Genomic DNA, 27,983 nt, shown 5'->3' with positions numbered 1-27,983 from the left:
GACAAAGACAACCTTCCACAGCTCAAGAAAGCAGAAGAGGATTTCTTTTCCAGAAACATTTATTTATTTTTTTAAATAGTGTTCTTTCCTTATAAAGCAGCTCTTCAAGTCATGTTCCTTTCACCACAGTGTCTTTGGCATTTTCCTCTTAGAACTTTCTTGTAGAGTGGTATAAAATGTAGTTTTTTATTTTCCTTTTTTTTTTTTCTTACAGAAAAATAAGTATTTAAACCACAAATTAATTGCCCAAAGTATTAAATAACATACCAAAAACTTTTATCAAATCTGTTACATACACGGATGGGACAAAACCTTGGTGTGTATGTGCATAATAATTATATATACAGTTTTAGCTTAGTTAAGTTAGTGCTTCAAAGTTATCAAGGAAGCTTTACACCCACCCCAGAGCACAGCTGCAGTATGACAGCATTTGTCCCACTGCCTGCAGAACTGAATGATGTAAACAACACATCATGTTTAAAACCTCTGCCTGAAGGTGCAGACTGAGGACTCCTTTCTGGGCTTCTGAATAGTTGGCCAAAGGACAGGATTTGATACCATTACATAGCAGATCACTCTCCAGATTGCATGGAATTCAGAAGTGACTATCATGACAATTATCCCCTACATGAAAACACATCTACTAGTAAAAACAATGGCATCATGCACATCAGAAACCAAAATGCAGGATGAAAATCCAACAGCCAAGTGTCACACCATTCTAGTTGCACTGGAGGTGTTGTTCAATCCAAAGCAGCATTCCCTTAGTGAGCAAGCTCTAAAAGAAGATTTGGTTTCCTTATTTTTGTCTATGCAGTGTGATACATACACAGAGTGTGGTCAACCACTGAAGGAGGAGTCCTTCAGTGCTTCACATGAGGGGATTCCATCCAGGTGCCTTTTCCCACAGAGAGCTCAAGAAATTTTACAGCTGTTCCTTGCACAGTTTTTTGGTGGGCTCTGGGAGGGACGGATAATTTTAGCTTTCTTTAAACTGTTCCTTTTGTTGATGTTGCTGGATGTAAGGGAGTACGAGCGTCCATGCATCATCCTGGCGTTAAGGCCATTTGCCATGGAGAAAGACTTGAGATGGCTTCTTAAGGCAACAGGGAGAGGGAGCTTGTCAACGAGATGCACAGGGGTACAGGAAACTATGGCACGGCAACACAGGTCTTGCAGACTCAGCACTTAAAAACAGATACAAAACTTGCATTAGAACAGCATGGTTTTGTCAGCCCCATGGCAGCAGCACACCCAGCACTCTGCATGCACTCTCTGCTTCCAGGATGATTCTCGTTTCCCTTCCCACACGCTTTCCCACATACACATTATCCAAAATATCTGCTGCTGCAGATTTCTGTTCATGTCTTAATAGTTGGCTGACTGAGCCTGTCAGTGCTAGGAAAGACAACATTTATTTCCTACAAAAGCAGAAGAGGGATTGCCTGCAGATATGCATTTTCCATTTAGAGAGCAAACAGTACAGGATTCCCCATTCTTCTTCTTTTGATGGTTTTACATCAGGGTTAAAGTTTCTTAAAACTATTTAATATGAATGAACCATAAACCTTTGCTAGGGCCACATTTACACATTTTCAGTGTATGTTGCTTACCCTTGTTCGGTCTCCAGAGCCTGTCCATTCCATGTCTCATCAGCACTATCCTTGCTAGCTCAGTAAAGGACTCTGTAATATTGAAATTACAAAGCGGACTGACTTCAAAAAAAGTCATGCCCAGCCTCTCAGCATAGGCTTGTGCTTGTTCAGTGGACACTTGGCGCTTGAAAGCTAAGTGAAGGCGATTTCCAACCAGGATTTTTGGTACACCTGGAGCATGCTGAACAAAGAGGAGCAATAAAAAAAATTAATAGTTTGGCCAAATAAAAGCTTTTTTCCAAGATTTAAAGACTAAATGGCAGGTTGGACCAGCTGATTTAGAGGTCCCTTTCTGCTTAAATTATTCTGTGATTCTCTGATCTAAAAACATCCCTTCCTTGGCGATGGCAGGCTTGCACAGAAGATGTAGCAAATCTCTAGCAAGAGTGGGACTACAATATGAAATCTTTGCCCTCCATATGCTTTCCATCAACACCTTTAAAGAAATGAGACACTTGAGCTGATATGTTTCCAACTCGCTAGAATTATAAACATAGAAGACTGTAAACTTGGCATCTCGGCTAACTCTGTAGTAAGCACTGCCTACAAACGCCAGGAACAACAGCAGAAAATACCACACGCAGTTGGTAGTTGTCATCTGTTACAGACTGGTGGCACTCCGGGATCCCACCTTACCTCATCGATCTCTTTTATCCACCGGTCGATCCCATCAAATGACCAACGATTTGTAATATCATACACCAGGATGACTCCCTGGAGTTAAAAAATGAATTAAAAAGGGTAAAGTTCACCAGAGGCATAGCGCAGAACACTAACTGTCGATCCCCCACTCCTTCAGTAGCCTTGTAAGATCCTGAGCAGAACTCCAGCATGCTATGAAACCAAGCCCCACCTCTGTGGATTGCAGACCAGCTAAGGGGCAGAAACCCTGACGTAGTTTTAGGGTCTAATGTGTTGGCATCACATCCCAGCAAACACAGATTTTTGGTCACGTTCAGGAGCTAGAAGATTCAATTGCTCTGTGAAGCTCTGGAACATAACAGCTGTGATTCATCAGAGCCAACATGGCATGAATTACAACACTTCAGAGTCTGAAGCCACAGTGACTTTGTGCCTTTTTATTTTTTTTTCTTTCTTCCAAGTTGTTTCCTTACAAGTCCTTAAAAACATAGCCTGAAATGTGATGAAATGTATTTTTCATGTTACTCTTGACAGTTTTATGTTGTCAGTTTCTCTTGGCACACAGTTTTTAAAGCAGTGCTGGTGTATCTTTCACATGATCAAAGTAAGTTAAAATGCTTAAATTATCAAGGTAACCAGCAAGAAGGCACAAGAATATATATCCCTGTACCTCAATCTCATGCATTTCTCCTCCCCCAAAGAAAATCCTGCCCCCCGTTATTTCCCATGTTCCACATTATTCTCAGCCTGTTACTGACTCTGCATGCAATCCACACTTGAGTGACAGAAGCCATCGGGGTGGTTTGCTGACTCTGCTTTCATTCATCCAACAACCATCACTCAGCACTGAGGAAGCTGTACTGTGCTTACCTGAGCACCTCTCGAGTAAGACCGAAATATGGTGCAGAATCTCCCTTGTCCTGATGTATCCCTGCACAAAATAAATGATGCATGTTTTTAAAGAAGCAGGTGGCCTCCCGTGCCAGGAGTTCAGTGAGATGAACTCAGCCGTACTGATGGCTATCGGCTCCCCTTCCATTAGCCAGGCAGCAGCAGCACTAATGCACACCAGCAGCAGCAGCACTAATGCACACCAGCTCTTCTCCTTCTCAGCAGTTTTTCCCCACTGGCATTCTGCCCTTTCCTCCACATTGCTCAGATTTCTCAGGGTAAGAGGACAAGAACTTCAAATTTCACTCTTGTGATTGCCCTTGGAAAACAAAGGCTGCTGCTCAAGTGTACATATGCCACTAGACTTTGCATTTAGTTAGGCTCGAAGAAAGGTTCTGTTTTCACAGCCATAGGAAGGTGGGAGGCAACAAAAGCTATTGCCAAGGAAACTAATGGACAAACTGTGAATTCTTTATTACACCAGCAACAGCTCGTGGTGAGTCTAGGAGGATGAAGGCATCCCTACAGAGTCACAGATTTAAGAGAAGCATGCACACAAAAAAATAAAACACTACTGCATCAAGTATGGGGAAGTAAAAATTAAGTATATAGTAAAGAACATAAAAAGCAAAAATCCATAAAGACTTCTGGAGCTAGATTACAGACCTTCAAATGCAAGGCATGCATATGGGCAACCATAGAAGCATTTCCAATCTGTTATTTTAAGGAATCCAAACAAGACCCTTGTCCTTCACAAAAAGAATAAAAACATCTCTTTCCTGGCTGCTGCTCAGAAAAACTTTGTGGGATTTTTTGCTAAGCTATATAAAGTAGAAAACAGAAGAAGGAAATGAAAGTAGGTGAATAAAATACCAAGTAATGCAAGACACCATATGGCAGAGTACTAATATCCATCATTGCATCTCACATTTGAAATGTTATCTTGAAAATCATAAAGGCAAAAATAACCAGTGAAGAATACATTAAAAATAACTTAGCTTTGACACACAGGCATTTAACTCCAGTAATTCAGGTAAGTTTCAAACAGAAATAAACATACAAGTTAATCTGAAAGGTGGAAGTGGCAGAGGACTGCCTTCTAGGAGGAAAAGGATATAATCATGATAATTCACCTTCACCTCCAATTCTCTGTCTGAACATTGCTTTTTCCTTGAACCTGTCTCTGATTTATCTAGATTATGGTTCCTCAGAAATCACCCTCTATCTCCTTGTCTTGTACTGACCTTGCTTCTCCCTCTTTTATGCCCTGAGTTTAGCGAAAGAGGAAAACAATCTATTTAAGATGCAGTGATGTGCACCTTTCAAGCTGTATCACTCGCTGAGTATTACTAAACGAAGCAGAAGATGGCCATCTTCAGACTTCCTTAACATGAAAGCACCCTAACAGACCAAGTATTTGACTCTACAGGAAAAACCTTTAAAAGATCAAATCCCTCAGGCTGCATATCAGTTACATTACCTGAGCTTTTTGTCCTTTTATATCATACTTAACAATATTTAGTTGACCATTTCTACTAATGAATGGAGCAAAGGCATGTTGCTATGCAATCACTGTATCCTTTCTAAGGTACTTCCATGGTTCTTACTACCAGTATGTTTTATAATCTTTGAAGGCACTTGTAATCTGTTGTGTCTTCTGCATTTGTTCTACATCTCTCATGTAAGAGAAACCATAGTCCCTCATTTTACATGAAATAAATGCTAAATGAAGTTAGAAAGAAAATGTGACTTGCTTAAAGGGCCACAGGCCTGGCTCACTCTTCCTCAGTTGACTATTTCTGAAGCCCAAGGGAGAACTCCTGCCCTGAAGAGTTGCATTTTTCTGTCTTTGAAATCTCAATGCTGAGGAAAGGTGGAGCACAGACTTACCAGAGCTGCAGCTTGATCCTCCGGCCATCCAGGAGAATTGTTGTAGTCTTATAATCTATACCTGTGGGGAAGGCAATCACCAGATCTTAGAGCAGCTTGCAGGAGTACCATATGCACACAGCTACAGCTGTCAAAGAAGCTGATCTTAAGAAAACCAAAACCAGACTATCATCATCTATGTAAAAGAACAACTTCTGCATCTAAAGTTACAAAGCCCTTTCATATGATTTAAGCTTTGTCCTTTCACAGCAGATGTCTCAGGCTCCCTTCAGGTTGATAAATGGTTTGTTTTATTCATTACCATGACAATATATAAGCCTAAAGAGTTTTAGCTAAGAAAACCCCAAAACAACACAAACACCAAACAACCAAAAACCAAAACCAACCAAAAAACCCACCACCACAACAAAAAACCCCACCACCCAAAACCCACCAAAAAAACCAAAAGATGAACTGCATCCACTGCAGACAATGCTGTTCTCTTGCTCTGTTCCCAAGCTTCACCACCTCTATTATTTCTTCCTTATCATCTCAGACTCATGGACAGCACTTGCATCAAATACATGCCTGCCCCCCTTACATAAAAGCAGCAGATGGTGTAAGAAATATCCTGCCATTTGTCTTCCAGCTCTTCCCATTGATAACAAGTTCTCTGCCCAGAAGACCTATGATGAGAACTTACACATTATCAGGAAACATGTTTCAAAGGTGCCACTTCATTACCATTGCCTGCAGGACAGTTCACTTGAGTCACATCAACCTACTGCTTTGCTACTCCCACTTCACAAGCCAATGAATACATCCTACTGTCAAGTAGGAGTATATTAAGAAAAAGCTTCTTGACACAGTTCCTTCTGCTCTGGCAGCAAAGAGAGGGAGCTAAATTCTCCTGATCATTCCAACTCTGATAATCAGAGATGGGTTCAGTGACATCTCAACTTCACAGTTCCCTGATAAGCACCAAGCTGAAAGGTCAGGGACAGCAGTAACAGGGATTTCAACCTTTTAGCTCACTGCTGAAATGTGAATTGAAGCATCTTCTGCCTTTAATACAGGCTTTTATCAGTACATTTGGAAAGACACACAGGAACAAAAACCAACCCCCTAATGTATCATCACCAGTTTTGAGAGGCTTATTTTCATTTATCTCCAGCAGTATCAGGAAAGGCAAACCCACAAACCACAGGTTAAAATAAATAATAATGACAAAATAGTATTACCACTAGCTTACAGATATCTGGGGACACTGAAACTATACACTAGAAGAGCAAGTTTCACTGTTTCAGAAATTCTTGGATACATAAAACATGCAGAACAACCCTGCCTAACACTCTAATTCATTCCAGCATCTTGTGCTACCACTGATATTTCCCACAGGGTGAAATACCTCCACCAGTTTATCTACACTTAATGAAGAGACGCAGACCATGTTTAGCAAACATGGACACATCCCATACAGTGAACCAACATCCATCATTCCATTCAGACATCCCAAGCACACAAAATGAGTGCTGCATAGCTAAAAGATACACAGCTGAGTAAAACTGGCACTGTTCTTTGCACCACAGACCATAAACTACTGTAATTCATCTGTGTTTAGCCACACACATAATGCAAAATACTCCTTTGTTTTTGATCTGACATGCACAAGACAAGTCCGAAGAGTAGACTGCTACCAGCTGCTCTTTGTGAAAGCATCTTACAGGTTTCTCAAAACATTTTTGGAGATGGATTCAGAAACTTCTTTATTCTTCATCTGTTAGACAGAAGTAGTTGATGATATAACCTGAACATCCCTGCAATTAGCATTTGCCATTGATTAAGAACCAAAATAAAAGCCCCTTTTGCCATGACTCATCAGGAACAGCATGAAACAGTAACAATGAGACCCAACAGATGTGGATTGTGCTGTTGTAGAAATCCAATGTCCTTCCAGCACATTATTCACTCATTTAGGAAGACAGAATAGCTTTGTTTGGATATGCAGCTAAAATGTACCTTTGTACAAGGAAGGGAAGCAAAAGGCTGCTAGATCAAAAAAAAATAATAATAATTCAACTTGGAACACCACCAGAAAAACCTCCCAGTGCTTTATCCTTTCTCATGGGAGGTCTTTAATAAAAATTATTGACCTGAAGCTAGGAATTGAAATTAAAGGAACAGAAATAAGTCACTATCCTTGCTGAAAGATTTGGATTGCTTCCCTTTGATTTGTAATGGATTTTGCTCTTCTCAAACACAAAATTAGCAGATAGAAGACAGAAATACTGGAACTCAGGGATGTATTGAGATTGCCCCAAATGCATTCAGATGTTTGGTAACAAGTGCAGTAAACAGGAAGCCATCCTCTCTGCATCAGTGCTCTGCAGCCACTGCCACACTATCGCTTCTGCCTCACTGACCACACTGCACTCCTGCCAACACTGATTATTTTAAGGCCTGCTGCTCTCAAAGCTTATAGTAGTGTAGTCAAGTTTATGGGGTTTGTGATGGGTTTCTTTAGGCCAAAACCCTTTGGTTACTTGTGTTCCATCAAAGGCAACATTTCTTACACCAAAAATCTTTTCTCTTTGGTTTAACAACAGATTCAGTGATCTACAGTGTGACTGACAGCCAGTTGTGTAAGCTCTGCAGCAGTAAAAACTGACTCACTTGAATGAAATCTGAAGCAACAGACTACAGACCACTGGCCAGATCTTGATAACAAAGTAAAATCCAGATTTGTCCCTCAATATTTTTCATAGGAATTTGATGTTAGCCTAAAACTTTAATAGTTTGGAGCTATTCTGCATTGGATTTGGATCTGTTTCAACTTTGATAAGTTCCTGGAGAGGGGAGAAAGAAAAGCAGGGGAACCCACCCAAGAACTTTAAGAGCAGATTCTTCAGAGAGCTGTGGTTTGCTAATTCAGAACTGAAAGATTTTATTCAGTGGCACATTTGGTTTGGAAACGCTCCCAAAACCAACACCTTTTATACATAAAGTGCAGAACACATGACTGAACCTGATGCTCTGTTACACTGCAGCTCATAAATACTACAGAACTGGCTTGATTGTTTTTACTTACTCCTCTTGAGGTGACCTTTCTTTGAAGTTGAAGGCATGCTGCTCCTTGTAGATAACTGACATCAGCTTAGCAGCTTTCAGATTGAATGAAAACACAATCTCACTACTTCAAAATAATAAACAACAATCAGCAACAAAACCATCCCCACTCCTTGCCTCCACAGCCTGCCTGCCTTCCAGAGAGTTCCATGTTAAGCACTCATGCACTCCATCAGTCTGTCCAGATTAACCATTCAATACCAATTCTTTCAGACACATACTAATGTCTGCTTCTCACTGGCTGTTCCCATGCCAATAATTAAGTGTGTATTCAGAGGGATTCTGGACCTATTTAACAAAGTCCACTGAAAACAGCCTTCAGGTTCAAAGACTTGCCTGCACTTGTTGAACAGTTTCAGGTTTCAGAAAGTGCTTAAAACAGTTTTCTGGTAGGACAAGAGGCAATGGCTGTAAACTGGAAGAGGATACATTTAGACAGGATATAAGGAAGAAATTCTTGACAGTGAGGGTGGTGAGACACTGCCATGGGTGGCCCAGAGAAGTGATCAAGGCCAGGTTGGACAGGGCCTTGAGCACCCTGGTCTAGTGGAAGGTATCCTTAGATGATTTTTAAGGTCCCTTCCAACCCAAACCACTCTATTATTCTATGATAAGAATTCAATGGTCCCATCACTCCCCCCTTTGAGCTTCCCCAAATATTTAGCTTCTGACATAAATAAAATGAAGCTTTACCCTTTCTCTTCAGAAGACATTTGTATCTGCCTCAAGTGTTCTTGAGAAGTGACGCAAATTCCAAATCCATTCAATTATTGTGAAACTTTTGATTCAAAATTCAACTAGGCCTTAAAAACTGAAGCCCATGTTTTCCACATCACCCTGCAAAGATCTAAATTCTTTGCAGTAAAATTGGGCTCTCTATTGATACAAAAAGCACCAAGGTCAGGGTATGGGACAGTCAGATTTGCCTTCTGCTTGCCATCTCAGAACAATCACCACCTTCCAAATTCCAGGCTTTTCCATCACAATTAATTACTCCAATAAAAGCCATCTGCTTGAAAAGCACAGATTGTCTGTTCAGATTTAAATGGAAACACTAAAATTTTATATCTAGACTGTATTCTTCACCTCATTAATCAGGCCATAAACCACAGAGTCTCACAGATAACTCAGTGATGTGAGTTTTCCTGTTTCTAAAAGGAAGCTGTTTGTATCAGAAAGCTCAGCTTTCTGTTTAGCTGTGTCTATAGTCACAGATATGCCAATATCACAACCTGTCCTTTAGCACACCTCTTTTCTCTGAAGTGCTTAAGGAATTAGCTTTACAAGAAGCTACCTTTAAAACCTGAAAGTGGTCTTTCACTATTACACAGAAGTTTCTCATAATTACAAAAATTTCAGGGCACTAGGTTAAAATGCGAAGATCTCAGAGCTCTAGTTGGCTCTAATACAGACTCTTGTCCTTAAAACCAAAGCAAAACTTAGGAGAGTAAGAACTTTGACACAACTCTGTGGGTGACTTCCAATACTGATCTGAAAACAAAGCTAGCAACTGAAACTCCAAAACTTTTCTAAACCCCAAAAGATTAATTACTCAGGTCGCTAATTAAGAGTAGCAGTACCTGAATAAGTTTCTGTTAATCCTCTGGCTATCAGCATTAATAAGTAAACGAGCCAGCACTTGGCATATTAAATTCACACCCTCCCCAAAAGAATATGCAAATAACTTGTTAAGTAAGTATATGGTTTTAAAATCATGCCTCAGCTTTCAGGATTTCTGCTAAGATGGCTAATGAAAATCTGAACTTTCAAAGCAGACAACTGGAAAGAAGAGAAAATTATTTGTCATGATCTAATAATGAACTTTTAAGCGAAACTAGTGAACAATCCACTTTCATTCACATCAAGAGGAAGGAAAATGAAGATCCCAAGATCATACTTCATTCTCCTCAGCATAACATTTTCTTGTCAACTGTAAAATAGTCTCTTTGCAATCTAAGGCCTTAGAAATTTATTTTACGAGAAGAAAGGGAACTGTTCCCATCCCCCAGGCCAGGAAGAAGCCAGAGCTATGCACTGAAGTTCATTGTTTCCATTCTTCCACTCCACAAGAGAAGGCTATCAGAGGCATACTGTAAGCTTGTCAAGTCAAATGTTTACTACAAGTTGCAGCTAACATCCTCAGACGAAAGCTGCTACAAATAAACATGTTACTGGTTAAAAATAGCAGCACTGCAGGAAGAGGGAGTGGCATTAGCATTACTGACAAATTCTTCCTTTATTTAAGTACACTGTAACAATAAATTTGAAATAAACTGGGAAGAGATTAGTATATCAATCCCAGCAATCTTTTAAGTGAGGTGTTTGTCTCTTGACCCCTTTTTTTTCACAGATGTGAAAGAATCAAGGGGCAATCAGTGATCACAGAATATCTCTGGCCCTTTGCACATCTAGTCTCTTGCACCTAGATTCAACTGCTTATGTACAACACTACAACTTGTGCTTCTGCATAGAAAACTCAGAAGACAGGATCCTTGAAATTACAGACAGCTCTGCAGATGGATTGAGATAGGACAGTCACTGACTGGCAGCAATTATTAGCCAAAGGTTTTTTAAATACTTGTTTAAAGCCAAACCCATCAGATTATGATTTAAGAGTGAATGTGCATCACAGTTCCCTGCACTGGGGAAGGAACAGCGTTTTGGCAGAATACAACAAGCATTAGCTTTATGATCTCCCTGCTTGTCTCTCCATATTCTATGCAACGCAACATAAAACATGTAGCATCAAGAAGTTCCCAGTCTATAGTCATTGGTCTAAAATAGCAACAGGATTTCAAACCAGCTCTTTTCTACTCAAGTTTTGCATTTTATAAGAAGAACTGCCCTCAATTTTTAGTCCATCAAAGTAAAGATAATCATAACCTAGCACAAATGAATTTCATTTAGAAATTAGCCTCTGCTATAAGTATGGGGGGGGGAGGGGGGGAGGGGGAATAAAAACATTGTTCTATATTACCATGTTCTTACTGCTGCTATCAGTTCCTCTAAGAGCTGGACTGCAAGGAGAGCTCCTTTGTATACATCAGGTATGTAAACAAGCATCCTATCTTCCTAAAACAGTTCTTTTTCAAAGAGCATCAGCTCTGGAGTACAGCTGCTCATTCACAATCCCACCTCTACACACCACACAATTAAAGAGTTTCAAACATGATGCTGTGTTTCACCTACTTGGAGACACATGGGCATCCCAAGCAACAGCCGTGATGGCATGCTCTACAAGCCCATGGGAAGTACAGTGAAGGCAAGCTTGGCCAAGCTAAGACAAATGACCCCCCAAAGTGGAGTAAGTTTTATGTAACAGTTGATTGTCCGGTATTTTCAGTGCTTGTGGATATCTATGTGGTATAGCAACTCTTCATCATAAAGCTTAAGAGCGTAGGTCAAGTCATCCTGGTACATGAGAAGACTAGAAGCCAGGTTAAGGACCTTAAAATTCTACAAACCAAGGAAGAGAGGACACAGCCATGCAGAACTTGCCCTTTCTGTATGTGCAACACTAAGTTTGAAACATGGCCAGAATCTGGAAGGCAGAATAGCTTCAAACCTACCCTAAAGTATCAAACCCAGATGAATTATTTCACATTTTACAATATTTTCTAAAAGATAACAATGAACTTTTCTGTCTCAACACTTCCAGTAAACAAGTTCAAAAAAACTTGGCATGAGAAGAATCACAAGAACATCCAACTGGTGTTATTCTCAGCTATATGCTGAAGAGCTCACAGAGAACAGTTGCAAACCTCTCCAAAATTTCTGTAGGCTTCCAATCAAGTCTCAAATGAGTCTAAAGAGTTAAACTTTCACTTAAGCATATTGAGGTGGTAGAGTCACCATCCTTGGAGGTGTTCAAGAAATGAGTGGACATGGCACTTTGGAACATGGTTTAATGGCCATGGTAGTCTTAGGATGAAGGTTGGACTCAATGGTCTTAAAGGTCTCTTCTAACCAAAACAATATTATGATACATAGAATCACAGAAATCAGAAATAGCTGATTTTTTTTCATAACCATATTCCTGTATATTATGAAATTGTAACCAATACTTACTAAAAATGGCAAGATGCAAGAAAAGTTTACCAAAAAAACCCACACTCCCCCAAACAATCCCAAAAGTCTACTCCAGGATGTCACCCATACTCCCAGAAGTCACAGCAGTATTTGTCACCAAGTGTAGTAAAATTAAAAAGGGAATAAAGCAGGTGGTTTTTTCACACCCCACAAAGTACTGCTTGTTAGAGGAGGAAAAAGGATTACTTGAGAAAGAACTCCTTGAGCTGAACAAGTAATGAATTCTGGCATCATGATGAACTGAAGATCAAAGTGGGAATTCACAATGTGTAGGTGTTAAGTGCAGTAACTGTGCTTTAAAGATGCCAGAGAGCAAAATTTATATTGTAACTAAAAAACTACTGTGGGCTTAAAAGCCTTCATCCAGAAAACAGAGAGGCATCACTCCCAGAGCACAGACACTTGAAGAGAAAGAGCTCCAAACCAAGCAACAGAATACCAGCTGCACTTGGTGAATTTGGAATTCCAAGTGACACACATGCGGCAGCAAAGTGGGCTTTATAGATAATGTCAGCATTAATTCAAAGCATCCCCAAGGCATGAGATACATTCAGGACACATCTCCATTAGAAAAATGAAGGAAATTAAGTCTAGCTTGGATGATGCTCCTCTTTCTCCCCTTTCCTCCTCCCCAGCTATTCCAGCAGAAGAGCTGCCAATGTTGGAGCTACACTGCTTTTCTGGGACAAAAGATTGAGACAAAATGCTGGCCAAGAATCTTTGTTGGTATTAAAACAGCCAGACAAACTATGCATCACTGATACAAAGCTCTTGCTCCACTCATCATTTCACTGGCTTCGGAGTTCCAAGAAATGAAAACACACTGATTTCAACTGAGTAGTACCAAAGGCAGTTTCAGGTCAGACCAATCTCAGGCGGCTATCTAGATCAACCTCCTGCTCAAAATAGGATCAGATAGGAGGTTTGGAGACTGCATAACCTCTCTGAGCAACCTGTTCCACAGCTTGACTGTCTTCATGGTAAAAATATTTTTCCTCTACCCTCTTGTTTCCACTTAGCCCAGCTGTCTCACACTCCCACCATGCACAAAGCCTCATTCTGTCCTCTTAACAACCTGGGAAGCTGCTCTTAAATTACCTCCCACCAAAGTGTCTCTTCTCCAGAAAGGTAACTCATTAATCTGAGGTCAAACTTCATGTGTTAGTTTTGAAGTGAAGAAAAGTTTGCAGTTCTATCTAATAACTTTCCATGTGGTCTCCTGCATTGAAGCAATGTTTCTCACTGCCGGTGTTGAAGACCAATGCAGTGTAGATTGATGAGTGGACCTGCCTATAAAGCTACAGTGCTATAGTTCTCAAAACATAGTGAATCAAACTCCTGTTTAAAGGTAAAACCTAGAATTTATATGGAAAAAAGACATCACATTGTATTCTTGGACTGTAAAATGTTCTTACTCCAAGACTAATATAATTCTAGAAGTAACTGAGTTCCTTGTCTGAACCAAAAAAAGAAAATCAAAGTTTAGAGGTTATGAATTTGTTTCAAATTCCATTTATCTTGCTTCTGTTGGATAAAATGTGTGTTCAACTTAAACCACAATCTACTAACTCAGATGTGGTTTGAAAAGTCAAGGCTGTGCTTTACACAAACTTCAGGGAGCATATTTGTTGAGGCAAACATACAGAAAGATTAAAGAGCAGAGTCCTCCTGCCTAAGCTCAGGCACTGTGTATAGGGATTGCTAAAAGTTAGAAGAGGAAGATACAGATCCAGATAGCCACATTAGAAATTATGCACCTCAAAACTCTCTGTGGAGTGACTCAATCATTCCATTGACTGAACTGGCTCCATGAGCTTCTTTTCCTCAGTCTAGTCTTGAGAGAGTATTAAAAAGGCTGCCAGACCTGCTGGGTCTCTTCTGGGTTTTCCAGCTGGCAGTTTCATATTTCATGCACTTAAATATTCCATTTTAAGGGACTGCATAAAGTCAGCTTGCAAACAAAGCACAGCAGATACATTAACACACTGTTTTCCCTAAAATGTTGAAGGACTCAATTATATTGTTTCAAAATCTATGGACTAAAGAACTCCCACCCCCTTTTCTTTCTTTTAATTAAACCATGGTTGTGGGATTTTTTTAATATTGTTTAATCCAAACATCTGCAGTGGCTCATTCCCTGTGAAAATAGACAAACACAATACTCAAATCACTTACAACTGCTCCTTCACTATATTCTTCCAGAGTGCATAAAGCATTCTTTGCTACTTCAGCTTTGCTGATGTGGAATTACAAGGAAACATGTGTTGGTAAGGTCAGGGTAGGGCTCACTGCATGGAGTCGTAGCACAGAGGAAAAATAAGAGCAAGGGCAGGAGCAAAACAGTGAGTTACCAACAGCCAAGATGTGCTCAGCATACCTTAGAGAGAAACTGGGGGAAAATAGAGGTAAAATCTGAATCATAAGCTTGGAACACACCACAGAGTAAACAAATGATGGTTATTAAATACAAGTGATTGGACTGCATTTGCAAGTGTGAAAGATGAGCTGCAAACGTGTCATTCCTGGACTGCAGCTCACTTGTAAACATTGCCACATGTTCAGTCTCCTCTGCACTTCCATCTGCACACACATGGGACCTTAGCCATATTATTAAGAATAACTAGAACTTTCTAATCAAGTGCTTATCTTCTTTGACCCAGGAATGACAGTATTCAGTATTTTTACAAATCATTGTTCCAGAGTTTTGTGCACTGCAAGAGTATGCACTACTCTAACCAGCACAAAACAGGCATTCCTGGCACTGGGAACTCTGGCTATAGAAACCTGAAGCACAGATCCAAAAATAAGTTATTGGGGGAAGCTGTAAGTACTTTGATTTTGCATCACTCAGTATCTTATTTTAAAGCTGCAGTCTAAAGGTGGGATCTACACCAACTGCTATTGAATGTTTCAAAGGGGGTCATGGAATCCCATGTTCGCTAGCAGAAAAGAATAGAAATACACAGCAAAACGGTTTCCTTATATAAAGCAGGAAAAAGGCTTAGAAATTTGCAAGAATAGTTTTCAATAATAATAAAAAAACCCCCAAACATTTATGCATTTTGACAAATGAAGTAGCTGCAAAGAATCCTAAATCTCCAAATATTGGATTAGGAAGGTGGGCAGGCACACGAGGGAAGCAGATCTCAGAAAGCAGCCAGGCTTGCATGGTCTCCCCACACAGGATCTCTCTTTCTATTTTTAACAGTGCTAGGCTAAATGAGCTGAAGAAGACACTCCTTATGTTCTTACCTTAGACATCAGCTATTTCTTAAACTACATGGAAATCTTCATTCCAGAAATTCTTGTCCTAGTTACTCCACCTCTGCACATTAAACTACCAGTTTCTACCCTGAAATCCAATGATGCACAAATATTTTTTATGTCCAGGAAAACTCTGAAGTAGCAGCTTTGGCTCACCAAGCTTCCTTGTGCTCACCAGCTACTGTTTAGCCACCTCCATCTTCTGGCACCACTTGCTGATTTCACCCAGTGCTTTTGTATCAGCACCCTTCAATGGCAAACCCCACGCAACAAAGCTGCTGTACTGGCTTTTAGCTTAGCACAAGACTATGTCTCATGACCAGTGAATAGCTTTTCCTGCTTCTGACAACAAACATGATTTGAAAATAGTTCACCTTCCCTGTTGATAGGTCTATAACATGCTAAAAATTACTGATTTGACAGAAATGTTTTTGTAAGGGTGTTCTCACTGCCAGGTCCTACTTGTCCTTCCCCCAGCTGGAGAAGAGTTACTTTTCCACCCTAGAGAGGATTCTTTCCTCATCTTGAGCACAGTTTAGATTTGGATCAGGCAGTCTGGACATTATATGAACACTTCCTTAGATATTTGTATCCTTTAGGGTTCAAAAACCCCATGCCTTCTGCAAGAAGCACCAACCAGATCCATTCAGCCTCAGCTGAACACAGCACATACATTTCTTTTACCAACATGCAGCCAGACTAACAGTCTAATTAACATATCAAACAAGTGTAATTATATCAAAAGCAGGTGTGTACTGCACTTGGGCCTTAAGGCTTCAACACACATTGTCACCTGGCACAGCTTGTTACCAGTACTTTCTCTTTTCTGCTTATCCCACCCAGCTAACAGAGGACGCTCTCGGATGCCACAAAGTGCTGTAAAGATGTGAGCAAGGTTAGTTTGTGGACCTTTAAAGCCCCTCCATTCCTGGGAAGAAATTACATATAACTTCCTAGTGATTAGCTTTCTAACTTTCCTTAGATTTGAGTGACAACTTAGATACACCAACAGCTGCTGTGCAGACAAATATTTTGATGGACTTTGCCCTGAGTAGGGACTAAATTACAATCAGCAGAGACTGATGATTTTATCTGACTTTATGAAAGACTGAACATGAAATACATAGTGCATGTTGATAAATCAGTGATTAATCTGCAACAGCAAACAGTTCTAACCAGAGTATTTTACTACTTAGCTTTCTGAGTTCATACTTCCATATTACAAGTCAAGACATAGAAGAAAGGAACCATTATTTGTACCGATGCGTTCCACTATGTCAACAGATTTCAATGTGCATAGAAAAGCACAGCAAGCTCAAACCAATCCTGTTTGGTGTATTATATTTGAGATGATCCTTAAATACAACTGGCATGGCAAACACAAACCCATGTTTTGTGTAAATACTGCATTAGTTTCCTGGTTCTGTTCTCATGTTAAACAAAATCCAAAAGAACTGAATGAGACACAAGAAAAACTTTTAAAGTTGACCCATTTCTATACTTAATCCCATTTTCCATTCTTGTTTAGCTCCCAGTATGAAACTGAATTTACAGCAAAGGTAAATTTAATTTAATCAGTGTGTTGGATAAACCTGAATCCTGGCACAGGCCAACACAATTGTGGTTAGGCCAAAGCAGCTTAAAAGGACTCCATTACCTTCAGGTCTGACCACTTTCCAAAATAGCCTGGACTTGGTCTTTCATGTTGCACACCTGTCTGGCAGCCTCCTGGTTATTTTGGTTTTACAGGCACTTTCCCACTCCCTCATATCTATAGAAGAAAAACAAGAGGGGGAGACACCAGTAGCCCAAAGGAAACCGAGACAAGGCAGCAGAGATTTCTACTGAACAAATGTGCAGGAGAAAGAAAGCAGAAAGCGAGCTGTCGCCGTAGCTTCTTTTGCCACAACAATCTGAAGTATCACTCGTAGCAACAGCAGATACCAAATTCAGACAAGTGTGTGCAGGTTGATTTCAGACAGGAATCTGAAACACATTCACATGATGTTAACATTTCTTCCTTCTGAACCACACAGTACTGTGTGTGACCAAAATGTGGGTGTTTGCATTGTTTAGCCTTTTGTTGCTGAGGCTGAATAAACCTTGCTAAGAAACATAAAGGCCAGTTACTGTAAAAGAACAAGGTACACAAAGATCTGCTTTGAATACCTGCATGCACACACAGTTTTGATGTTTTTCCCTTCAATATGGCTGGGTGAGGAAAGAGCTAGAAATAAAAATAAGTCAACTTATTAAGTGGGTTTCAAAACCTCACTGACCTCTACAAAACTTTAAAACAGTAACACCTTTTGTCCAGAAGATGGATATGAGTGAATGCTGGTGAGGGACTTTTTAGGATGTTGGGTAGTGATAAGACTTAAATTTGGCATATGAAATTAAACCTCACCTGCTTTTCCTTTGTACAAAGATGCAGTCTGAATCTTTTAAAACAAAATAATCAATGGGTTTTACAAATGGATTTTAACAAACTTCAAGGGGAGCAAAGGAAATTCACATCTAGTCAACCTAAGCTAAGACTGATCAATTTTTGCTCTCCTTGTGCTGTGAGATAAAGTGCAGGCAAGCATAATTAACCTCAAAAGGTGTTTATCTAGTGTTAAGACACTGGTGTTCCAAAAGCTTTAAAAAAACCTCTCTGCTGGATAAATTTTGATAGAATGGCCTGGAGATTGTCCCTAAAAGCTGGTTCCATTTGCAAAGGAATACAGAAAATTAATGATGTTGCCAGTAGTTTCCATTGCAATCTTTAGGTGCTGCATTTAGGAAAGCCTCATGGCTCCAAAACAAGTCAGTGATAAGCAACCCATCCAATACACTGTCATAGCAGTAGGACAAGAAACCATTATATATCCCCTTAGTTTCAGCCAAGCAACATTTTTCAAAAGCATAGTTTGATGAGCACAGAACAGAGAAATGTAACATCAAAACTTTGAGGTCTTTTACCTCCATTAGTTCTGTATTTAGTCTTATTGGGGGTGAGCAAGGAAACCACCATCAGCTCACAAACTTCAGTCTTTTTATTTCTCATGTTATCAATGTTCCCTTATTTAGTTAGGGCCCATTCCTTCCTCTTTACACCAGCAAACAGCTTTGATCTGTGTGTTATCAGGAAGATTCACCAAGAGCTACAGGTTTTCTGCTGGGATCAGAGCAGCTGACAACTAAACCAGTCTGAATGCTCCCTGTGCAGAAGGGCAATCCAGCTCTCTTCCTAAGGTCTGCTGGAGGCTGCACCACCCAAGCTCCAGGCCTGTCTCATAAACAGTTAGTTATCATGACAACCACTTACTAACACCGACAACTATTATACACCAGGATCTTTTTAAGCATTGAGATATGACATTCAATACCCCAGTGAAGTTCTCAACCTAAGGACACAGAGAATTTATGGGAAGACAAACAATTGTGATGAGATTTAAGAGGATATGAAAAGGTTGCTAGGTGAGCAAGAATGAGAGAATTTGTCAGTTTCAACCTTATGTTCCTGCAAGAAAAGGAGTAGGAGTACATGGGTTTGAATAATCATTCTTTTCAGTCCCCATGTTAAGCAATCATACTGCAAGCATATGTTAGTATGAAAGCAAAACCAGAACCCAGCTGAATAAAAATCAGAAGTACAAAACATCAAAATATTTGTCTAGCTAGTGACAGTACACCTGAAGTATTCTGTTCTAGTCTAGAAGAAATTATTTCCTCGGAAACTTTTCAGATGAGAAATTAGCAATGCTTAAAAGCAAAGTTTCTGCAGCTCTCTAGAAGATTATTTTTGTGCAGTTTTTCTTACCAGGTTAGAGACCAACTGTGTCCAATCTCTTGCAATTTCAGTTTTGAGCAAGATGTGGGAGAACTGTAAAGGGAGGATACCCAGACAACGAATCTTACTGCCTACCATCTCCAGGATAACAGCTTTGTACATTATCTCTCCCTATCATATTCACCAATGCACCTTCCATGGCCATCCTTACTTATTAATAAAGCTTCTTCCCTTCTTCTTTCTAACCCAGAGCCCTTTGGTCATTAAGAAAAATCTGGAGATCAAGAGACTGTTCTCCTTCATAGCTGAACCACACCAAATGCTTTCAAACCACAGCTTGTGGACCAGCAGCAGCTTGCAGGGACTTGACTGATCACGTGATGCTGTTCTCCCTTCCCATCTCCAGATTTAATGTAATTTTTGTGTACTGACATGAAATAGTAAGACATATGACTGCCACATATTCCTGGGGACGAGGAAGATGGTAGATTTATTTTTGAATAGTTAAGAAAGTGCCTGTGAAAAATTAATTTGAGGCTTATACAGTTAAAGTTTGAGCCGACAGAGTTGAGATGAGACAGTTACATAGCTGCTTCAGCCTTCAGGAATCTGATGGCTTAAAAAAACCCAAAAACCAAACAACCCAAAATATGCAACCCCCCCAACCCTTCTCCACCCCACTTCAGGTTTTATTTTACCTTCATTCTTCTAGTCTGCTTAATTGTCTTTGATGCTGCTGAAAACAGTAAGCAACCAAAACCCCTTTGATCCCTCTTTGCTGGTAAGTCCATCCTCGTTCAGCCTTTCTTCTGCCTCTTAACACCCCACAAGGTCCATTTATATTCTCCTCCTTCCCAAAGTAGGGATCACCCTCTGTACACCACCTTGTCCTCCCCTATACTTCCTTTTCAAACAATCTCTTGAACTCTTAGAGTACTCCAGTGCAGCTTGGGGATACCTCCTTGTGTTTAGCACAAGAACAAACCCACTATCAAAGCTAAATTCTAACTTTTCTTCCTAGCCTCTAATGCACTGCTGCCCTTTCTGAAACCCAGCTCTGTTTCTTCTGGGTCATCTTTCTATTTTATCCACAGAACTGGTAAACTCCCTGAACAGGTGGTCTTGTTCAGTGCTCATCTGTCCTTCATCTTGATCACACTTTATAGCTCATCCTTCACAAACTTCTTAACATTAATATTCCCACCTTTATTTTACTGAATTCCAACAGTGGGAGTAACCTCTTCCTTGTGGCAATAAACATCAAACTCAGTTTGTCTTGCAAACACTAAATTTTAACAACTGCCCAAATTCCCATGTTTCATCACATTAACTTGTTTGTTCCTATTTTCAAGGCTTTTCATTACTCTTCTCCTCAATTGTTCTTGTCTTTTAGCACATCATCTCTCATCTCTTCCTTTGTAGTCTCAAAGCTATTATCTCTCATCAAGCTTCACAAAGTTTTCATTTCCTAGCTTATACATGAGGCACATTTTGACAGAATCTATCATACCACTATATTTTCTCTTTCCAATTCAGAGACCTAGCTGGTACTATGAAAGCTGTAGATCCTCTAAGTGAGCTAAGGACTTGAAAATGGGAGGAAAGTCAGTATTTATTGAGCTTTAAAAATCAAGTTAAATTAGAAAATGACTCATTACACTAACAGGATGCTTATCTCTATCCCTCTCCTTGCATCTCTATTTCACAGTCCTGAGCCTGCACAGATTCCTCCCAGCTGCATCCTATAAAGCCATGCTCAAAGGAGGTAGGAAAGGCTTGAGGGGATGCAGGCAGAAAAGAGATGTCAGACAGAGACAACCAAAGAAACTGGGCAGTTTACATGCAGTGTTCAAAAACATTTCAAATATGATGCATTCAAGAACATTGTAAATTGCAAAGCGAACACTCTATGAACTTTCACTGCCTAAATAAGACTAGAGAGCATACCATGTGCAAATGCAGAGGCTCACTATGCACAAAAATGCTTAATTATGATACAAGTTGCATAAAATTAAAAATCTGATTGTACTCCTTCCCCATTTTACTACCATGCCATGTTATGTCTGCTCTGCTCTTGTAACTCATATCCCTCTTTCCTGACAGGATCATCTTCTCAGGCTTAACACCTTCTTTCAGTGCCTGTGAAGCAGTGATCCTTGCACAGCAGAGTTTGTGAGGTCCTCAATGACCATATTTGCCCAACCGTGTAGAGTTCAGATTGACAAAATCCTGGGGAAGGGGATTGACAAAATCCTGGGGAAGGGGCTACAATCCATGAAACAGTGCAAAGCCCTTACAGCTCTGTGCAGACCCATTCTGAAGTCATTGGTAGCAGGGGCTTTCCCAGCTGCTTGTTCAGTACTTGCAGAATAATTCAAAAGGCATATTTGTATTTCATGGCTGTCAAGAAATCTGCTTACAGAGTTACAGTGCTAGCCACACCATTTAAATATTTAAGAGCAAAAACACAGGCATCTCAAGGTCTACAGGCAAAAGCCTGAAGAAAGACTGATGAGCTCAGAGCTGGTCAAACATTCTCTCTTGGTTACATCAAGATACATTGGAGACTAAAGCGCTCCTTCAGAGTAAGAATTTATAAACTATATTGTGTGTACAGAACAGAGCCAGACCAGGCACACTCTCCCCAAGCCTTCTGTCCCTTTTCTTCAGCCACCTCGGGAGCATGAAGAATAAAGACACTGCAACATGCCTGGGAATAATTTAGCAAAATTATTAAGCAAACATCTTAAAATGTACACTGATGCCTCCAAGGTATAGTCTGACTCATAAGCAATCGTACAGAGAACTCTCCTCCCTCCAGTTCCTCGCTGTGAATCAGAGCTATGAACTCAACATAATAACAGATCCTAAGTCAATGTAAAGCGTTCCAGTGAATTAACTACTCACAGACTGGCAGTAAATTAAAGCAATGGGTAATTTGACAAGATAATTTGCTTTTTAATAAGCCAAATGACAGATTTGCATGAAGGGCGGGGGGGGGGGGGGGGGGAAGTGAAACTAGAGTATGTTGTAGGCAAACCAGATTGCAGGAGTGAAAAGTAGAGAAGGGGAGGGAAGGAAAATAGAAAGCCCCTTTTCCCCAAGCCATTAGCTTAATTTTAAATCAGTCTTCAAGGTTCACAACTTGCTGTTCTGCAGATAGAATTTCTCTGGCACAGATGAGGCTCTTCAGTCTTGCCCTTTAAAAAGCTTAAGTGGAAGAACACAATACAAACATGAACCTTGATCTTAAAGGGCTACTCTTCTGATAGTAAGAACAGAAAAAAAATCTCTTTCTATGCTCTTTCAGTGAAAGTTTCACAGCAAACACTTTGTTTACTAAAGACCCTTTACTAGAACTTTTATTAGTATTCCCCTTTACTCACCAATGATGACAGAAACATAATTGCTTAGGAAGGCAAATCTTGTCGTCTTGATCACTACATTCTGTATATTAAGGCATTTTTCTTAAACTTGAGCTCCAAAAAATAATTTCACATATCAGCCCCCTCGCATGGGATTTTATACCCCGACAAGAATCCCACCTCTTTTCTGAAAACTACATCCACCAAAACATCATTCCGCATGTCTTTGCCTGCACCCTTTTCCTCCTTGGGTACTCCCTGGGAGCTCCTCAAAGCAGCAGGACGCTACAGAAGCGCTGGTTATTATCTGCTGTACTGGTTCCTCAGCCCCAGAAGTTGGCAGCACCTGGCTGTGGGCTTTGCCTCCTGCGCGGCCACAGCCCCACCGCGGGTCGGGATCCCGAGAGCCTGAAGGGCCACAGGGCGCCTTGTGAGTACGCTGGTAAGCAACAGTGAGCAGGAATAGGGGCACCTGACGGCAGCGGGAAAACTCGGCAGGGGACGCGGCTTACCCAGGTTATAGCCATAGGGCGACTCGGTGGCTCCGTCCTGCAGGCTGGCTAGGATCTCCCCCTTGCCCACGTCGCTGTCCCCCACCAGCAGGAATTTCAGCAGGAAATCGTAGGCTCTCACCGGGCTTCCCACGTGGCTCATCCTCCTAGCTGCACCCCGCAGCCTCTCCGATGGTTCAGCTCCCACGGCCCATCCCGGGGCCCGGACGGACCAGGTCACCGCGGCGGGCAGCGGCGCGGGCAGGCAGCGACATGCCCGGCACTCGCGGCAAGAAGGCGGGAGGCAGCGGCGCGGTCCCGTCACGGCAGCGGGGGCAGCACCCGCCGCACCATTCTCCGCCGCGACCGGAGCAGGGACGCCCTCGGGGCTCGCCGAAGAACGGCGCTGTCAGCGGAGAGGACGGTGACAGAGCCTGTCTCGTGGAGACAGAACGAAGGCGACCGTCTATTCTGACGGCGGGCCGGACCGTCTCCACGCGGGGCTGTCGACGCTGCCCAGGAACGCGAAAGGGTAGCGGGCGTTCGACGGGCAACAGCCGCCCCGTCCCACTTCTCCACCTGCCGTCCCGCCGCCGCCCGGTGCTCTGACAGAACACAGAGTCCCACCCCCAGCCTCACTATTGGGCGTCTCGTTTCCGCCCCCGCCCTCTTCAGCAGTCATTGGCGCACCGAAACTGTGGCCCCGCCCCTCCCCTGTATCTCCGCGACTGCCACTACTGCCTGTGTTCTACTATTGGTGCACAAAATATGCTAGCCCCACCCTCTTCGGCATCCATTGGTGAAAGGCAAACCTCGACCGCCCCCTTCCTCGTGTTCCCGGCGGGACACAGCGGCTCAGTTGCTAGGGGACCCTAAGGCGGCCATTGGTTCTTTCCCACATCAATCGTATTTACGCGCCCGCCCCGCGGGAGGGGAGCGGTTTGTCCGGAGCGGAGCAGAGACATCGCCAGTTCAAGCCCCAGCCCCTCAGCATGAGAGCAGGACTGGGACGGAACTCCCTAGCTAGGACTCTGCGAGCGCGTCTCCTGGGTTTGCAGTAACCACAGCGTTTGCAGCCAGGCAAACGGCGCCAGGACTCGCTAGGATGTTGATGAAATGGCGATTGGAGGCCTATACGAAGTAGAAGCAGCTTACGGATGAGGAACGCTTCAGGGCTCTGTAACATCCCCAAGCGGAGCCACACAACCGTCCTGCACAAGGGAAGTCTCGTCCATGGCTATGGACTTGGAATCACTTGCTGCAAACCTTAGTCAGGCTTTTAGATACTCATAGCTGCAAGTGACACGTTCTTTTTTTATCACACCTACCCCACTGCTGGCTGGCTTTGCCCCCTCGCTCTCCACATGAAACAGTACCATCTATTCGTACAGGACTGGGGTGAGACCTAGCTCGGATGTCAGCAAAACCAAGATTTCCTCCCAGTCCTCTAATCCAGGCCGATGTTACAAAGCATGTAAAATCAAAAGCTTACCCGTACCGCAAAACATACACTAAATGCAGTACGCAGGGAAATGAGGGAAAGGGGTCACCTTCGGTGCAAATGCTCACTCTTCATGTGCTACTAAAATCAGTTCAGCACATTTCTAACCCAAGGTGTATGGCTTCTAACTCCAGGTGTTGGGCCAGTAAGAAAACCTGCAAACAACCGAAATAAGACTTAAAACAAAAATCCTTCTTAAACTTCGTCAAGAGGCATGTTTCCTGCGTGAGGTCTACATCAGGCTCTTTAGGATCTTCTTGTCATTTAATTGTAACAAATATGACAGCAAATAAAGTCTTTATGAAAATCTTATTAACCCTAATTCCCAAATAAGAAGACAAAATTAAATAGCATCAAAATACCTTCCTACAAAGACAGAAACAAACATCGACAATAGAGCTGTATGCACAAAGTATCACTCTACATAAAAATGACAAGTTCATAAAAGGTTCTGTCCTTTTTCACTGTACCCCACTACCCTCACACTTTGCCCAAAGCACATGTAATAGCAGAGGAAATAAATACACTAGTCATACAGAACTTACTCTGCATCATCTGCAGACAAATGTTAGCCCTAAATGGAAAAAGATGTACCACTATTTATCTATCTTTTATTTCTGCTCCAAAGAAAACCAAAGAAGTCCTTGACTAATAAATTCTGTTGGTATGGCTGTGATGCAATGTTAAAAAAAAAAGAAAAGGCTTATTTTAGGATTGAAAATAAAATAAAATACGTGAACTCCTCAGTAATTGATCTGTTGCAAACAGAAGAGTACAAAGTGTCCTGTACCATTCTCCTGTAGACATCAAGGCACCACATTCCCAGTGTCAGACAGTGACACTCATGCATTCAATAACTGCACCTCTTTACAATCCAGCCATTGCTTTATGGAATCAAAGTCCTGTGGTGATGGGCTAATAAATTTGCAGCAATAAACTAGTTTCACAGGCTCCAGTGCTTTACTGTAAAAGGTCTACATAGAGAAATGTGCTCTTCTTCCAGATGTGTCATCTGTAAAGCTTCAGTTTCAGGTTTTAATTTAAGATAGGCTAAATGCAGTCAGAGTATAGTCTTTTGCATTCTCCCTGTGGATGCCACTTCTAGACAGCTGGAGTGCAGCCCTGGGCATCAGGAAACTAGTGCTCTAATCCTAGTTTTAACACAGACTTCCTTTACCAACTTGGCCAACTTACTCAAATTCTTTCTGCCTCACATCTCCAGATCAACAAAAGCTATTTGCTGAATCTATTCCAAAGGAGTGTCAAGGGATTTTAACCTCAAATGTCAATGGAGTGCTTTGAGATGCTCTAACAAAAATGCTGAACTACAAACTAATCATTACATCTTACTTCACTGCAATCTTGTGTCTGATTTCTCCTAAAGTTTACTGAGTAAGAGTGGAGACCCCCCCCCAGCATTTTTCTAACAATGAACTTGGCAGTTGCAGGCTGTTTTCCCTTATTGTTAAATTGAAAACTAGAAAAATCTCAATTGTTGAAAATGAAGAACTAATCCTTTTCAAACACCTGCTTTGATGCCAGAAATAGCAGAATTCTGGAATGTTTCCAGTTCCCTGAGTATTCCCACTCATCTAACATTTACACGTAATCATGTTTAGAAGTTAAATCTGTGCCAAGCCCAGGTTTATTTTGAGGGCAGCTCAGTTACACCTTATACAGGAACTAGTGAACTACAATATGCCCAGCAAGCTTTAACCCACCACCTGTCTGAATATTAGGGGTGGCTGAAAGGAGAAATAACAACATGTACATTGCTCTTTTATTGTGCCATACAGATCTAGGCTAAGCAAAAGTCAGAACTGCAAATAATCACAATTTTCTCTTGATCAGGATAAGACCCCCTGACTCTCAAAAAGTTTTACCCTCACAATGAGCACAAATTCTTGCTATTACTAAAATGATTAAAAAAAAATTCTCCCTGACTTCTTGTTGATGGACAGAAATCTGTGAACACTAAAACTCCCTGGCAAACTGGCACAGTCTCTATTAAAAAGAGAGGAAGATAAAGCCAAACAGGTAAACTCAGGGAAAAAAGGTTCTCTGACTTCTGTTTCTACAACAACCAAGAACAAGTCTTCTGGCTTTGGTCACACATTCATTCACATTCTGGCTCAAATCATGCTACTGAAATCACTACAGAAACTGCTGAAAACAAAGGTATTAACTGCAAATGAACAGACACATAAATGGCAGTGATCTCAGCGTCTCTGCATGATCAGAATCATGGCCAAATTCTGCTCCTAAGGTCAATCTCGGTCTGTTATTTTGATAATGGAAACTCCTTACTCCCTTTCCATGTATCTGTTCATACAGCTGATAGGAGGAATTAAAAAAAAAAAAAAGTATCTTATTTCTCTCTCTTAGGACAAATCATGCTTAAGGAAAGAGAGAAAAACAAGCAGTAACACCAAATCTTGATGAAGATCTTTAAATCATCTCTTCCGTAATGGAACATCCTACATCCTTCCTGATCCACCCTCTTGGCCTATCCATAGATGTGGGAGAGGAAAAAAGACAAAGAGCCCACAGTACATTTCTCATATGTTCACACAAATAGAGGCTTGGAGCCCAAAAAGCCCTAATGCATATTTTCCATTTGTATATATAAAGCAGCCAATAAAAGGCTACACATACCAATTACCTTTTCTCTTCCTGACTTACTGTCAAGCAGTAAACAGAAATTAGCAGCTGCAGTGGTTTTTTATTCAGTATGTGTATATTAACTGATGACTCACCAAATAATTTGCAGCCCAGCATGCCAGTTGTCTTCTCCTCCACAGACAGAAACACTATTTTAAAGGGAAAGTTAACCGCTGTGCATCTTGCAGCATGCATCAGAACAAGGTAAATGTTCCTGGTGAACCACAACAGGGCAGAGGAAAGGAGGTGGTTCCAAAAGCATACTGCAAGCTTTCTAAAATACTCAAATTGGAATAAATGACACATGGGGGGGAGGTGGGGAGAGAGTGGAGGCAAAGAACACAAGATTATAACAAAGTCAACCCACTTTGCCACATGGCCTTTTGTTGTACACCCTGCCTTCACACAGCAGGCAAGTCTTCCACTGCATGAACAGCTTCACTATAGAGCTAAGCTGCTGATGCCTTTCCCACCCCCCCCCTCAGAACACTTGGGGCCTGACTCAGTATTTTATTTCAAATATGGCATGGTAATCTACACCACAGAGGCCAAAGATGGCAGGTAGCAAGTTTGGGGAGGACCAGGAGCTGGAACGTGCATTGAAAAGGGTATCTGCAAAGAAGTATCTCCCAAATCCTGGCTCTTACTGAGCTC

At 41.4% G+C, this 27,983-nt stretch overlaps 1 protein-coding gene across 1 annotated transcript; it reads right to left on the bottom strand.

Annotated features, from left to right (window-relative positions):
- Positions 1 to 35: 35 nt before the first annotated feature.
- Positions 36 to 23,607, bottom strand: RAB40B (RAB40B, member RAS oncogene family). The gene is made up of 6 exons (XM_009898024.2): positions 23,189 to 23,607; positions 5,079 to 5,139; positions 3,168 to 3,228; positions 2,292 to 2,369; positions 1,614 to 1,836; positions 36 to 1,187 (listed from the first exon to the last, which is right to left on the bottom strand). The coding sequence occupies exons 1-6, from the start codon at positions 23,328 to 23,330 to the stop codon at positions 916 to 918; spliced, it is 837 nt and encodes a 278-aa protein (XP_009896326.2). The 5' UTR covers positions 23,331 to 23,607; the 3' UTR covers positions 36 to 915.
- Between the last annotated feature and the right edge of the window lie 4,376 nt (positions 23,608 to 27,983).

This window comes from Dryobates pubescens, chromosome 20, assembly GCF_014839835.1.
Source record: "Dryobates pubescens isolate bDryPub1 chromosome 20, bDryPub1.pri, whole genome shotgun sequence".
In the NCBI taxonomy this organism is placed as follows: Eukaryota; Metazoa; Chordata; class Aves; order Piciformes; family Picidae; genus Dryobates; species Dryobates pubescens.
Note: the sequence above shows the minus strand (reverse complement) of the source record. Positions and strands in the feature narration are given on the sequence as shown.

Bases quoted from the DNA above. Each gene is read 5' to 3' on its own strand.
- RAB40B (XM_009898024.2), bottom strand. From the start codon at position 23,330: ATGAGCCACGTGGGAAGCCCGGTGAGAGCCTACGATTTCCTGCTGAAA. The intron at 5,140-23,188 runs GTAAGCCGCGTC...CCTTCCCCACAG, and splicing joins GCCCTATGGCTATAACCTGG to GTATAGATTATAAGACTACA. The intron at 3,229-5,078 runs GTAAGTCTGTGC...TATTTTGTGCAG, and splicing joins AGGATCAAGCTGCAGCTCTG to GGATACATCAGGACAAGGGA.